Here is a 15,765-nt window from a genome sequence, read left to right as displayed (position 1 = left end):
AATTAAAATTTGTGATTAGCAAGACGTAACTCTTGCATCATTTGAAACACAGCATAGCAGAAGACAGTGAACAACCGTTGGTAGTCGGAGCCGTTAAATAGAAAACTAACCTAACCTAAACTCATAGCGTCCTTATTGGAGATATCAAGACTAGATTTGTTCAAATTTGAAGGTCCACTGCTATTCGAAGAATATTATGCAAAGTTTTAGTACGTGTAAAAGGTTAAGTGTTTCCAAAGAAAAGATCGCTTACACTTTACTTTATCATTTTATAGTTCAGATTATTATTTGCATTACATTTAATTAAATATCTTGGAGACTTATGCATTTGAATTTTTGATTTTGATACATTCTAACACTTTACAATAAATTAAAATTACGAATATATTTTATTGTAATATATTAGAACAAATTATTCAAAGTTTAACATGTTCTATTGTATTCATTTTTGAATACAATTAAAAATACCTTTATAATAGATTATTATAATAGACCAAAAAATAATGTTATAAACTCTTTATTATTTCAATGTTTTCTTCCTTCTAGAATATAAGGTGATTTAATTACAAAAGTATAGAATTAAGAATGGATCCTGCAACAGTCATAGCTCTTTGTAAGGAAAATATTCAACCATTGCGTTATGGACGAAATGCTGTACAGTTAGGAACTGCATTAAGAGCACAAGAGGATGCAGATGCTCAACAATTACTTTTACATGAAAAACAGTAAGTTAAATAATCATTAATTTTTATTTTATTTTAATTATATATAATTATATATAATTTTATTTTATTCTAAAATATATTTTAAAATTTCATATTATTATTTTTAGAATGTATGAAGATGCAATAAAAAATTATGATGGAGATGATCCTTTAGAAAATTGGTATGAATATATACTTTGGGTAGAGCAAAGTTATCCAAAAAATGGACATGAATCGCATATTGGAAAACTTTTGCAACAATGCTTAGCTATATTTGAAAAAGAAACCAAATATCATCAAGATCGTAGATACATACGTCTTTGGATTAATTATGTAAGATATTTGAAATATGTTTTTGTAGAGAAAAAAATGTTTTTGTTATTATTTTATAGAATAAGCATTTGATTGCAGATAAGTATGCAAAAAAATCCATTAGAATTATATCAACTTTTGCATAACAATGGAATTGGGACTATGGTTGCAGATATATACAGAGCATGGGCTTTTGAATTAGAACAAATAGAAGATTATAAACGTGCTGATGAAGTTTATTTAATGGGCTTATCTGCTTTAGCACAACCACAGGATGAATTAGATTATGCTCACAAGTACTGATCATAAAACAATCAATATCAACAGAATTATTTATAATATAAATTTTATCCATTCTAGGAACTTTCAACTTGCAGTTGCACGTAAAACATTAGGACGTACAGATGATCGTAATGAAATGTCATTATTTGAGCAACGTCAGGCTTTTAGTTCTTTAAGAGCAATAAAAGCTGGTAAAAAAGTTGGTAGTATACGTACTGGACATCGAGTACGTGAACATTTTCCTGGAACAATTCCACAAATTTCATCAGCAATACATCATACTAGACCAAATTCCAGGATACAGATATATCAAGTATATAAACATTTAATAATATATTCGAAATATAATAATATAAATATACATTAAGGAATTTCTGCAGGATGATATATCAAGTGAAATGAAAATTTCAAGTATATTAGATCATGTACCAGTAGAAGATACAATACATAAAGAAAATACAATTAAACCTGGTCCATGGAATAGTGGAAGTAAACGATGTCCACTAATGATATCTTCTACAAAATTAGCTTTCAAAGGTATAATTTTATTTACAAAAAAAATATATTTATATATTATATATTTATATGAAAAATTCCTTTTTTTGTTATCCATTTTATTGTTTACTTAAATCATAGTTCATGAAGATCAACCAGATGACTTTGATGCAAACAATCTAAGATTATTTCCAAACCATACATATTTTTTTGATGGTAGCAAATATCCAGAGCATTTAACAGTGCCTGTATTTGTACCAGATCCTCCAAATCCAAATATTATATTAAGGCCTCATTATCCCAAAGAATTAGTTTATGCTAATAATATGGATCAAAGTATGGAGGAAGTAAGAGCTCAAGTATATTTACAAAGGTAATTTATTTTTATTAATAGCTTTTTAATGATAAATAGCATTTTATTAAATGATTACAATTACATATATTAAAAAAATTATAATATAATTATAGAGCACAAACTTTAGAAAAAAAGCATGATGTATTAGATATAAGAGAAACTGATCGCCAAGTTCAGAATAAAAACTTTGAACCCAATCATCAGAGGCATGATATATCTTTACAAGAATTATGTCAAAGACAAGAGTTTGAACAACAAGAGATAACAGAAAGACAAAGGAAAATGGAACAGCAATGTAGAGAAGCAGAACAACTTGAATTGGATAGACAGAGACTTCAAGTTGAACAACAAGAACTTCAAAGACAGCAATATGAAGCTGAAAACCAAGTTTTAGAAACGCAAAGACGTGAGGCAGAGCAACGTGAATTAGAACGATTAGAAGCAGAAAGAATTGAAGCTGAAAGGATTGAAGCAGAAAGATTAGAAGCACAGAGAATGGAAGCAGAATTGAATTCACAACGAAAGTTACAGTCCAGTTTTATTCATCATACATCATCATTGAACACTGATCCTGAGGAACATTTACTTGGACAAAGTCTTACTGTTAATACAAAAGAAGCAATGTCTGTCGTACAAGATATGTGGCGCTCTCCTGATGCAGTATCTACAACACCTAATTTTCGTACTCCTATGACACCTAGAATTCCAGATGCCAAAAGTAAATTATCTTTTGACATACATATGGATAGTTCAATGACACAGCAAGCAATGTCAAGTAGTAAACATCATTCGGGATATAATGTACAACCTTATAATGATCAAGAAAATCATCAAAACTATTCTACTCATCAAACTTATTCTAATCAAGAGCATCAAACTTCTTATAATAATTCTGGATTACATAATACGTACCAATATCAAATAGAGGTATAATATAAAATACATATAAAAAAATTTTTTATATACTAAAAAATTTTTCTATTAATTTCTAAAATAATTAATTACAGCAACATCACGAACAACAAGTACAGCAATCTCATTCCCGACCACATCATTCACAACATCATCAACAATTAATTCAAGCACATCAACAAGCTCACGTGATTCCCCATCATCATACTCTTTCTCATGTATCGCATTTGCAATCTCATAGTCAAATTCAACATCATCAATCTCATCCTCAACATCAACCACCACATAACCAACATCTTCACAATCATCCACATCATATGCAACATATTCAAGTTTATGGCAATATAATGCCAAATGATATTGCTTATCAACAATACCCTTCGCAACTGGAATCCACGTTATTGCAGCAAAATATAGAACCTCAGAAACAACTTCATTATTCTCCATATAACGAATCAGATGTTGAAACCAGCAAACCTTATAGGATGCCACCTGAATTACCATATATAAAATCTCCAGGAATGAATCGTAGAGATATTAAATATCTCGAAAGTGCTGAAGATAAAGAAAACGCTATCGTCGTTGATTATAATGGACCAATGGAAGAAAATATGACACCAAAGCCAGCTGATGAAAATACTTTATATATCGATGAAAGTCTTGGTATCACACCATTGACGGGAAATAACGATACTTGTTTCACAGAAGCATTTAATACGCAATTAACAAGTTCAACACCTATGACTAATCATTTTAGACAATCTTACAAAATAATAGAAGGAACTCCGCAATATTCAAATCAATGCACTGCACCTCAATCGTATGCAATTTTTAATTATAGAATTAATTAATATTATATTCTGATTTATATTTATTTTATATTTTATTTGCAGCTCTTCAGATGCACCTAATGGTGAAACTGAAGATAAGTTGAGTGTTATACTAGAATCTACTAGAGAATATATTTCAAGCAGTTCTAGCAGCAGTACTCATACAAGAAATACTGTATTAGGTTTTACATTAACAAAAGAAGATTTGGTTCCAATAAAAGAACAAAGTATTAATAAAGGTATTTTAATCAAATATTTCAGAATTTTTAACTTATTTTTAAAAATTCGCTATATATGAAGGAAGATTTTGTCTTTAATAAGGTCTAGAAGATGAAACAAAAGATATTACTTTATCTGTGAATCAACCTTATGAACAAAAGCTTCAAACACAAATTCAAGCTCAAGCCCAAATTCAAGCTGTGCACGCTCAAAGTCCGCGTACAGTACAACGTAACGTGGATCAAATTACTTCTGAAATTAAGAAGAATTGCGATCTGCGAAAATCAATTAACTTTAAGTTTAACGAAATAGATCAACAAGAAAAAGTTGATTCAATGGAATGTGAAGAACACCAAGAACCTATGGAAGAAGCAGAAGAAGAAAGCTTTCAATTACCTTCGGGAAATATAAATCCTTTTGATAGAAATTTGATAGCTGGTCTTTTAAAGAAAATTAAATTTCCCCAGCCACATCATGCAGAGGGATATGTGAGATTAAATATTAATTTAAATAAGCTTGTGCCTTCTACTACGATTACGCTTGGTCAGTGCATTTTGATATATTTGAAACATATATCATTATTGTCATACAATATTGATATCATCATACATACAGTATTTTATTTTTATATGTATATTTGTTACTTTTATTTTTTTTATATATTTAGGTACTGAAGCGTACGATTTGGTAAAGTGCCTTGGAAAGGGAACGTACGGTACAGTATTTAGCGCAGTGAACTCACAAACAGGTCAAACTGTTGCCCTGAAAACTCAAAAACCTGCTTGGGTTTGGGAGTTTTATATCACTAGGGAAATAAAAAATCGTCTTACTAATCCACATATGGTAAAATATTTATTAATTATTCACAAATAACAATTTTATCATTTTTACAATAATAATGTTTTTTTTTAGTTGCGCGGATTTATGGATGTTTCGATGGCATATGTTGCAAATAATAGTAGTGTATTAGTTTCAGAATATTCCAGATTTGGAACATTATTAGCAGTAACAAATCAAATAAAAATTGCTACTGGTAAACCATTATTAGAGCATTTGGCTATTTTTTTCACAATTGAAATATTACAAATTGTGGAATATTTACATAAATGTCAAATAATCCATGGAGATATTAAACCAGATAATTTTCTCCTAATGCGTTTGTATGTATTTTAATATTTATTAACATTTCGTTAAATTATTACAAATTTATAATTATAATAATTTTAGACCAACAGAAGATGTGAGGCCAACAATACAATTAATTGATTTTGGATGTAGTATAGATATGAATCTTTTACCAGAAAAGACAACATTTACTCAGGTTATAAAAACAGAAGATTTTACATGTATTGAAATGCAAACTGGAAAACCATGGACGTATCAGACCGATTTGTATTGTTTAGCTGCGACAAGTCATTGTTTATTATTTGGTAATTATATGAGAGTTTCAAATATTAATGGTCGCTGGTTTATTACATCAAAAATACCAAGGTATACATATTTAAAAATATATAAAAATAATAAAAATATTATAATTGATATGATTTTATTTATTAAATTATAAAAAATAAGATTTATTAAAAATTTATTTAAAAAATATAGGTATGCTAAGAGAGCTGCTTGGGAGCAATTCTTCACAGAATTATTAAATATTGAATCATGCGATAAAATGCCGGATTTATCAAAATTGCGCAACATGATGGAGGAAACATTAGCACAGATGACGGATGCACAACAGAAATTTAGAAATTTTGTTAATATTTTAAACAAACGATAACACTTACTGAATATATTGTATCAAACGTTGTGTCCCCATTTGTGCACATATTTAGTAAAGAACCAACATTTATTAAAAAAATTAATGTTATTATGCTATTTATTATCAAAGTTATTAATATTATGGTGACATATGTAATACACAGTTAATAGTACATGAAATGCACTTTATGGCCTGCTTCGTGGAGGCTTTAATGGACTATATTGCTTGCACATAATCAATTATATTAAAACTATTAAATACTTAATTCGATAAAAAAAAACTTCAATTTAATGATATTATAGACATTTTATGCTCCATAAGTTATAAAAATGTCTTTCAAGATACCTCGTGACACAGTACCTGGATGTTAGCATCTGTCACGTAAATTATGTAAAGGTAGATTTGTATAATAATAAAGTTGAATTAAAAACGAAACTTTGAAGAAAATGGATATGTAAAAAATAAATATTTATAATATCATATGCAAAGATAAATGCGGGTTGTTTATCCACAATGTTTTATAATTACAAGCGAAAAAAATTTGGGTACTGATATATTATGAAGTACACCATGTAAGCTTGCATTCTTAGATAATATGTATGTAGTGTTTATAAAATATATATGGGATAAAATAAACTTCTATTCGACAGATATCACATTTTTTTACACGCACATATATGTATTTTAATGTAATTATATTTAAAAAATTAAACTTCTCTCGCATGTTCTGTAAAAATAAATAATAAAATACAAATAAAAATAATAACAATAATAAAAATAAAAATATTTCTTTTAATAATTGATTTCAATATTAATATTTTGTTTCATTTTAGATATTTATTTAGAAAAAATCTTTGTTATTTTGATAATAAAACATGCAAGCTCATAAAATGTAAAAATTTAATATAATATGTAAGCAATTATATACAAAAATTACATTGATATATAATTTTCTAATTTGTTTTATTAATTTTTTATTTTAAATGTGCAGGCTTATTCATCAGTATCCACTAAACAGGCCTTTATATAGTATATTTTATAAAATAGTATATATATATATATATATATATATATATATATATATACTTAATATGCATATAATAGAAATTTCAAAACTTGTGTTCAAGTAATTCGATTTTAGATTTTATAAAATGCACAAGAACATTAGGTTGTCTAATATTTAAAAAATAATATAAATTGTATATGTTGAATTAGAAATTATAATAATAGACAATCTATTGCTCTCATTTAGAAATTTCTAAGAATATGCCTTATCTTATTTTAATGATGCAACATAAAAATATTTATATTCATATGAGATATATCTACAATTATTCAATACCTATATTATTAAAAAGAAAAAAAAGAGAAAAAAACGAGTGGTATTGCTGAAATTAAATTTAATTATATAAATAAATTTAGAGGAAGTTATAGGTGATATTTACTACGTTAGTTTACTTATTTTTATAAAAATTAAAAAAATATTTCTCTTCTAAAAACTCTTAATTATATTTAAAAACTTTTGTTCTATAGATTTCTTTATGTATTATTGTTAAATATATCTTATTACGTAAAATTAAAAATAATTAAATCATTGCATGCCAGTGTTACATTATAAATATATAAATCTAAGATTTCATAAATTTATATACTTTGTTACACTGGTCTTTCTCATTGATACACACAAATATTCCAAAAATCTTGTATAAATAAACTTAAGTTTTTATAAGTATAATTATTTACAAAAATTAATTGTATAATCTCTCTCTCTCTCTCTCTCTCTCTCTCTCTCTCTCTCTCTCTCTCTGAATTTTATAAATCGAATCTAAAATTTCTACAAACTATACAAAATTTAAGATTTAACATATCTTCATTTAAAATCTTATAAGAACATATGTCATATTTATAAATTTACATAATTTAATTTGTTTCTTTAAGTTTTACCATAAAATTTTCGATTTAATAAATACAACAATAAATTTACATTAATTTTTGCTTTTCCAAACATATCCATAATTGGCGCACCTTCGAATTGTAATTCAAGTAACTTTTGTATATCGATATCAACTTTTTCCATTTCTACTCCCATAAATTTGCAACGTACGCTAAAAAGACCGGTATGTTCTGTTGGACTTATTTCGAAAATTACATTTTTAAATTGTGATTGGGGAAGTCCATCAACTTCTAATAATACTCCTTTTTCTTGTAATTTGGATGCAGAATATTTTAATGTCATTTTAGATCTTAATTTAACATGATTATTTTTTTGAATGGCTTTAAATGCTTGTAACGATCTATGTAAAAAATTTAAATATGTTAAAAGTATAAAACGTAATAGAAAAAATTGTATTACGTATATTACATTATAATTACCCTTTTCCAGTGTGTAAATTTTCCAAACAACGTTGTATATATTCATTATAATATTCTACTTGTTCTTGATAATATTTACATTTTTCTTCTAATCTTTGTTTAGTTGTACGTAACGTCTGTAATTCTTTATTTCGTATTATTCGATATTTTCCTTTATTACAAAGATCTTTGGCCACTGCGGTTATAATATTTTGATATCCATCTGTTTGACTGACCCATCCGCCAAGTTCAAGTTTATTAAGATACGCTCGTAACTGAAGTTTACAATCATTTAAGGACGAACTGTAAATAAATTTTTACTTCTTTATTTATTTAACTAATAATTTATTTCATTATAATACCTTTTATGAATGATATTTAAAGTAGGCGATAAACTGGAGCATTTTACATCATATAATTTTTCTTGTATAGGAGAACATATAGTTTCTAAAGCTTCAACTAATGTTTGACCTTTTAAAAATTGTAGTACAGAAACTAATAATTCCTTCGTTTTTATAAAAAGTTTGTTTAGACTAACATCTTCATCTTCTGGTATTTGAAATTTATTAGTGAGTACAAGACATACTTCTGTTTTTCCAAAGCGCATTAAATTTGTCTCACATATACTATCAGCTAATGAATAATTTTAATGAAATGTTATGTTAAATGAAATATAATATTAGTATAAATACAATGTAATAAATTATTTCTTACAGATCCCAAGTAAAGAAGCAACAGTTGGTGCAGGACCTAAATCATCCAATAAATCATGCAAGAAATCTAATGGATCTGATGCTATTTGATCTTGATATTCTAACATAAGGCAATGAGTATCACAAATTTCCTAATTAACACAAATAAAAAATATAATAATAATAAAAAGTTTATAAAATAATAATAAAAAGTCATATTTATGAAGTCATTTAAAATCTTGCTTACTTGTAGTGAAATATAAATTTCAGGTTTTTGAATAAGTGTGGCTTCTGTATATTCATGAATACAAAAATGTTCTTCTAAATCTTCAATTTGACAGCAGTAACGGAAAAAACTTTTAAATTTTTCATGGCATTCAATTATAAATGGATTTAAACAGACTAAATGTGTAGCCTCTTCACCAAACTAATAAAAAAATATACATGTAATGTTTTTTATTTAATTTTAGATATTATAAATATTGTAAAAAAATATATATATAAATATAATTACTCCTTTTTTAGAAGCAGCAAATTGTAAAATTTTTGCAATACTAGCTAAATTTCTTCGTTGATCATTTGATAATGATCTATCAATAGGTAATGTAATTATATCAAAAGCATCTGGAGCTACAATAGCTGCATTTATGAAATGATAATAAATCAAATTTCCCACTACTTTTAAAATATCTTTTTCTGGAGCATTTGGGAATTTTTCAGTTAAAGAATCATTTAAAATTTTAGCCATATATAACATTCCATATGGTATTAAATCTCTTGATTCAGTTATTTTAGTTAAAAATTCTAAAACAGTACTTTGCAATAATTGTATTCCTTTATTTAATCTAATTTGTACTTGTTCATAATTTAAAGCTTGTTCTTGTGTTACCGTATAAGGCAAATTTCTATCAAAAAAAAAAAAGGAAGAAAAAAAAAAATCATAAAAAAGTATAATATTTAATACGATTTATAATACTTGTTTTAAACTTACAATGTTTCTCCTGTTTCCATTTCTAATTGATTTCGCCAACATTTATAAATATCAATAGGATTTGTTTCTATATTTAATGTTCTATCAGCTAAAATTTTTTCAATAATTGGTCCAACAATTTGTCTTAAAGCTCTTTGACCATTTAATTGCCGCGCATAATTCACTACCATTTTCAAAACAAGAGGATTTCCGGTAACAACTTCAGATGGTTTTTGAAATTTACACCTATTGAATTATAATTATTAATTTATGTTCTTACTTTTTTATGCAATAATAATTATACCTGATTTCTTCTTTTAATGCACTCCCAAATAATTTTAATAATAAATATTCTTCTCTAATATTTGATCCAAAATTAAATAATGTTAAAATTACATTTTGAAGAAATTTATTTGTTTTACTTTGAGGTAAAAGAAACAAAAGTTTTGATAAGTATGTTGGATTAGTTTGTAAAGCATAAAATAGGTGTTGATAACCTTCCAACATTTTTCGACCTTCTTTAGTTAATGATTTTAAACCTTTATGTAAATTAATACCATCTGATAAAGAACTTCGTTGCTCCCTATTGGAATGTTTTTGTTTTGCAAGTGTTTCTAAGCTTTTTCCATGAGCTACAACATCCTAAAATTTTTAACTTTTTAAATATATCTTTAGATATATATTAGCAGACACAATATATATATTTTTTATTTTAATCATTACTTGCAACGTAATTCTATTTTGTATAAGTAAACCAATTTTTATATCCATACTATCTAACTGTTGTGATAATATCTGATTATGTCGTATACTTTGTACAACTTCGTGTTTTAAATGCTGTAATAATAAATTTATAATAAAATATCAATAATTAAAATCTTGTTTAAATAAAAAAAATTTATATACTTGTAACTGTAAATCTTTGTCATAATCTTCCGCATTAAAATTTAGAATCGCGGAAAAATGACGAACAACAGGAAATGGTGGTTTTTCCATATATAATAATGAATGGAAAGCACGTCTTTCAGCACGACCACGCCATATGGCCTGTATTTTTATAATTTTTTCTTCCTAAAAAATGTAATGTATATGTACTAAGTAAATCAATAAAATTCTTGTTTCATCGTGCATAAATCTAAATAAATAAAAAAATTTTACTTACTTGTTCTTTATAATAATCCAATACATTTATATATTTAGCTTTCACTTCCAAATATGTATTTTGAAATTGTTTTCCATTAAATTTTCTTTTCTCTTCTAATAATTTCATATATCGTTTTCGTTGTGCTATACTTTTCCACCAAGCTTGTATTTTAATAATTTTATCTATATTATCGTAAAAATATGTAAATCTATCAGAAATTTTTTTTCTTAATAAATATCCACGAATATAAGCTTGTAATCGAATTATCTGTTTACTTATTTTATGTTCTTCATGTTCTCTTATTGTAGTGTTTTTTATTATTTTCTAAAAATAGGCAATTAATATATTTATTAATATTTATAATAGATTCATAAATAATATTTTTTCGGTATTTAAATTAGCTTAAATTTTTTAATTACACAGTACTTTTATGTCTTCCATATTAATATAAAATGTTTCAGACATATTTTTGGGACAGTCCCAGGTGTAATTGTACTTCTGCAAATCTAGATATGATTCATTATTATTAGGAGTAATATAATAAACAAATGCACAATTATAATTTTTTTCCTAAAATATAAAATAGAATTATTAAATTAAATAATATTAATATATAATTTACTTTAAATTATACCTTAGTATTTTTTAAATTGTATAAGCTTTTAAAACATTCTGTTTTGTATTTTTCTGGTATTGTAAAACCAAATGCTCGAATACAATCGATTGTGAACAACATATTATTTTGTTTTAATCCTAAATTAACTTGTGATAAAAATGTGCAGACTGTAAAAATATAAAGCTTATTAATAAAATTATAGTTTGATAAATGAACGAAATGTATGAATTATACCATTTTGAACATTTTCAGATTCTGAGACAACAATTTTTGTTATATTTTCTACATCTTCTAGCCATAATTCAGAACCATCAGAATGTTTTTCTTTAAGACATTTTTTAAATAATTTCAAATAAAGAGATGCATCTTTTGGCAAAGTAGCTGAAGTATCTTTTTGTAATTTCAATGCATTATCTTTTAAAGCAGCTATGACATTATTTCGATTATTTTCTACAATACTTGAGTTTAATTCACGTAACACTTGTATTACTGTTAAAATAATACAAAATTAAAAATATGTGAGTAAAAATATATAAAAATATATAAAAATAGTAATAGATAAATTATATATAAAATACTTTGATCATCATTTTGACATTGTTGGTTAACAATATCAATACAATCTTGAATATCAATATATGTTAATACAGGACATTCTTCACTTTGCTTTTTACATCGGGCTGTTACTAATATTCTATAATATTTTACCTTATTCTCTTGATCTATTTCCTAAAATATTAAAAATATATATTTAATAGAAAAATAACTTTTTATTTCAATTATTTCTATAAAAAGATATATAAAATATACATATAAAAAAATAAACTCACAGAAAAATGACAATCTGGATTTGTTAATGCTTGGTAAACTAAATCTGGATTACCCGTGTCTATAGCTTTAGTAATTTTTGCAATCGATGATAAAACTCGAATACTGACCTTAATATCATTATATGAAAGAACATTCTAAAAAAAAATATTATTTATGTTAATACAAATTTGTAATAAATTATAATTTTATATCTTACAAATTTCATGTTTACCTGAGATTCAATGCAATCAGCTCTCATTTCTTCATAATATAATGGTATTGCAAAATCATCAATTTTGTCCATTAATCCTAGATCTGGATTTTTTAAAGCTTTAGAGAAATCATTTCGCGTGTTATTTTGTAATGTTAAATTTAAAAACTTTATACTTTCATCTCCTGAAAAAAAATATTTAATAATTTAATATATAATATTTGAAAATATAATCTACATATACATATATATATATATATATATATATATATAATACTAACGTTTCCGAGATTTAAACGCCATTTTATTTACTTCATCAATTTCCTTTTGAAGTAGTTGCTTCCAATGATGCTGATTACTCTCTGAATATATATTGTTCCATTCAGAACTTTCTAATAATTGCATTAATTGTTCTTTATATAATTGTGCATTCTCATCAATAATATTCTAACAAAAAAAAAATAAATTCATAATAAATAAGAAAATTATAAGAAAGATTATTAGTAAAAATTGGAATAAAATATACTTTTAAAGACAATGTAGATATTTTTAATTTATCCATAAAATCATTATTTTTAGAATGAATAGATTGAATTATATCTTCCATGGCACAATGAACTAAAAAATATATATATATATAATTAAAAAAAATATTTCTATTAAAAAGGAATATTTTATGGAAATTAACTATTAAAATGAAACATAATGATTATAAATTACTTACCATTAACATAATTAATATGTCCCTGAATTTCTACCTGAGTTAACAATTCATCATATATATCTGGTACATAACTGTCATTAAGAGACTGTTAAAATTATATTTATTAATGCCTATTGAAAATACAAATAAAAATAATTTAAAAAAATATTACTTACTCGATTAAGAGCAGCTTGTATTTTAGATTCCTTTGCTTCAAATAAAGTATCACTATATTTTTTAATATAACATGACATAATATTTTTTAACTGTACTACTTTATTTTGAAGTGTAGTCAATATTTTATCATTATTCTTGAAATATAAAATTTAAATATTATTATTTAAATTGTTATTTGAAACATTTTAAAAATATGATGTTTATACCTTTTCTATAATAGCTTGATTAATAGCTATTACTGCAGCATGAAGTGTTACTGCATCAATCTCCATGCTATTTGTTAACAAACCACCAATTTTTTGAAATGAAGGCATTTGTATTCCATATTTTTTTAATTCTTTACTGACCATATTTATTTCTTCCTCTAAAGAGAATAAAATATTACAATTATAATTATCTATATATTTTTATATAATATAATAAAATAAAACTAATACCAGTAAAATTCACTTTTCCATATAAATCTTGAATTTGTGGAGCTTTACCCAGCTTAAATAAATGAGTACTCAGAGCATGAATACAATATATTACACGAGGCATATTTTTTTTATCATAGATATCTGTTGTTTCTGGTTGAAAAGTCTATTAGAAAATTAATTTTATTATTTTCAACAATTTATTTAAACAAATAGAAAATATTTTATGTTTCATATTACAAACACATACTAATGGTAATTGCATAGATTTTAAGGCTTTTAGAAAATAATTAATATTATCTGTATGTCTAAATTGTAAACCAATTGCTGTATAACGTTTTTGTTCAGGATCATATATTTTATGAATAGGCAAAGATTCAGGTGCCATAAAATGAGCAAGTTTAGCTAAATATACTCCATTTCTTAAATTTTCTTCTAACTCAGTTGTTGATGGAAGTGTTTCTCTAAGACAAGCTTCCATCCATCTAAGATTTAAAAAATATTAAAAAATAATAACTAAAAAGAATGATATTAGTTTATGATAAATTTATCAGATATTTACTTTTTAGCTTCCTCTAAATGACAGAGATATTCATAAGCAACTGTCTTATGACGCTGCTCATCCATTTCCTCTGCTGATTTACGAATATCTGTTCCTGTAAAACTTTATTTTCTAAATAATGAAAATCTAAATATATATTCTATATTAATATTTAATATTTCATACAACATTCATACAACATTAAACTTTCGATGTGCCATATAGGTAAAATGCAGAGTAAAAGTTAAATCTAAACTTGGTCATTAATCTTACCTTTTTCATGATTAATTAATTGCTCATTGATAATACTCATATTAATTAATAAGAATATATAATAAATGAATAAAAACAGAAAGCGATACACAACAATGGAATAGTACGTTAAATTCTATAAATTCAAACTTGTTCAAAACTACAAATACGATGCAACACTGACTAGTAATACCAACTGAAATGTTCCAAAATCAATCAAATCTAATATCATTGGATATGAAAAAAAACATTAACAACTAACTTCATACTTTTTATAATTTAATTTGACTTGATTGGATAAATGAAAATGATCGGATAAATAAACAATAAATTATCAATTTTATAAAATCTCTAACAAGATAAATAAATAATAAAAAAAATTCGATCTATAAAATATTTAAAGACTTGAAAAGATATAATACAAAGTTAAAAAAAATTTTTTTTATTCATTTTTTTAATTATAAAATAAATAATATAAGATAAATGATTATAAATTAAATAATTTCATCATTATTTTTGAATCTTAATTGTTTTGAATTTTTATTTATATCCTATTCTTGTTTATTATTTTTTCATAAATTATTTCTAAATTCTTATTAATAATAAGAACAAATATCCTAATAATTCTTTTATTATTCTCCTAAAATCCTAATTTTTAATATTCTCCTAAAATAGGCCATGTTGGAACTTGCATTCTATATACAAAATTCAAACAAAACAATTTTTTAAGATGTAAATTAATCATAAGTCATGAGTTAAAGTAAAAAAAATAAATAAATTCAAATAATTACAAATGAATAATTTGTATTTATTACTATTACTTTATTTCTATTTTTGAAATAAGATTTTTTATGCGCATTTTAAGCATTGATTCTTTTCAAATAAATTTGCAGAATGTTTGTATTTCTTTTTTTTAGGAACCAAAATTTATTTATGTTTATAATATAAATAAGATATATTATATATACGTTAGTATATATGTATTATTAAAGTGATTAAGGGGAGGTTAAGGA

General features: G+C 24.6%; 2 protein-coding genes across 4 annotated transcripts; one reads left to right on the top strand and one right to left on the bottom strand.

Annotated features, from left to right (window-relative positions):
* The first annotated feature begins 67 nt into the window (after window positions 1-67).
* On the top strand, window positions 68-5,967 carry LOC108003553 (uncharacterized). 2 transcript variants are annotated; one of them, XM_017065862.3, is made up of 15 exons: window positions 68-209; window positions 547-725; window positions 833-1,037; window positions 1,116-1,312; window positions 1,377-1,611; window positions 1,679-1,835; window positions 1,935-2,166; window positions 2,262-3,075; window positions 3,156-3,880; window positions 3,954-4,129; window positions 4,212-4,652; window positions 4,777-4,952; window positions 5,022-5,269; window positions 5,337-5,600; window positions 5,712-5,967. In XM_017065862.3, the coding sequence occupies exons 2-15, from the start codon at window positions 586-588 to the stop codon at window positions 5,884-5,886; spliced, it is 4,185 nt and encodes a 1,394-aa protein (XP_016921351.2). In that variant the 5' UTR covers window positions 68-209; window positions 547-585; the 3' UTR covers window positions 5,887-5,967. The 2 variants fall into 2 exon arrangements, with proteins under 2 accessions (XP_016921351.2, XP_016921350.2); XM_017065861.3 differs by having other exon boundaries at window positions 81-222.
* On the bottom strand, window positions 5,968-14,953 carry LOC108003677 (ras GTPase-activating-like protein IQGAP1). 2 transcript variants are annotated; one of them, XM_017066105.3, is made up of 26 exons: window positions 14,774-14,953; window positions 14,522-14,615; window positions 14,210-14,444; window positions 13,981-14,125; window positions 13,750-13,907; window positions 13,543-13,677; window positions 13,388-13,472; window positions 13,190-13,281; window positions 12,945-13,110; window positions 12,685-12,848; window positions 12,473-12,607; window positions 12,221-12,371; window positions 11,877-12,131; window positions 11,661-11,809; window positions 11,453-11,596; window positions 11,045-11,350; window positions 10,789-10,953; window positions 10,606-10,719; window positions 10,187-10,524; window positions 9,904-10,128; window positions 9,427-9,817; window positions 9,160-9,339; window positions 8,935-9,064; window positions 8,583-8,853; window positions 8,242-8,523; window positions 5,968-8,162 (listed from the first exon to the last, which is right to left on the bottom strand). In XM_017066105.3, the coding sequence occupies exons 1-26, from the start codon at window positions 14,811-14,813 to the stop codon at window positions 7,802-7,804; spliced, it is 4,911 nt and encodes a 1,636-aa protein (XP_016921594.2). In that variant the 5' UTR covers window positions 14,814-14,953; the 3' UTR covers window positions 5,968-7,801. The 2 variants fall into 2 exon arrangements, with proteins under 2 accessions (XP_016921594.2, XP_028525391.2); XM_028669590.2 differs by having other exon boundaries at window positions 14,522-14,623; window positions 14,774-14,931.
* Window positions 14,954-15,765: the final 812 nt, after the last annotated feature.

This window comes from Apis cerana, linkage group LG1, assembly GCF_029169275.1.
Source record: "Apis cerana isolate GH-2021 linkage group LG1, AcerK_1.0, whole genome shotgun sequence".
NCBI lineage: Eukaryota > Metazoa > Arthropoda > Insecta > Hymenoptera > Apidae > Apis > Apis cerana.
This window is presented reverse-complemented; position numbering and strand designations above follow the sequence as displayed.

What these genes read in the sequence shown, in the direction of transcription:
- LOC108003553 (XM_017065862.3), top strand. Translation starts at nt 586, where the DNA reads ATGGATCCTGCAACAGTCATAGCTCTTTGTAAGGAAAATATTCAACCA. An exon ending in TACAAAATTAGCTTTCAAAG is followed by an intron (nt 1,836 to 1,934) that starts GTATAATTTTAT and finishes CTTAAATCATAG; the next exon opens with TTCATGAAGATCAACCAGAT. An exon ending in AATTTTCTCCTAATGCGTTT is followed by an intron (nt 5,270 to 5,336) that starts GTATGTATTTTA and finishes TAATAATTTTAG; the next exon opens with ACCAACAGAAGATGTGAGGC.
- LOC108003677 (XM_017066105.3), bottom strand. Translation starts at nt 14,813, where the DNA reads ATGAGTATTATCAATGAGCAATTAATTAATCATGAAAAAG. An exon ending in ATCTGAAAATGTTCAAAATG is followed by an intron (nt 11,810 to 11,876) that starts GTATAATTCATA and finishes ATATTTTTACAG; the next exon opens with TCTGCACATTTTTATCACAA. An exon ending in GCATTAAAAGAAGAAATCAG is followed by an intron (nt 10,129 to 10,186) that starts GTATAATTATTA and finishes ATAATTCAATAG; the next exon opens with GTGTAAATTTCAAAAACCAT.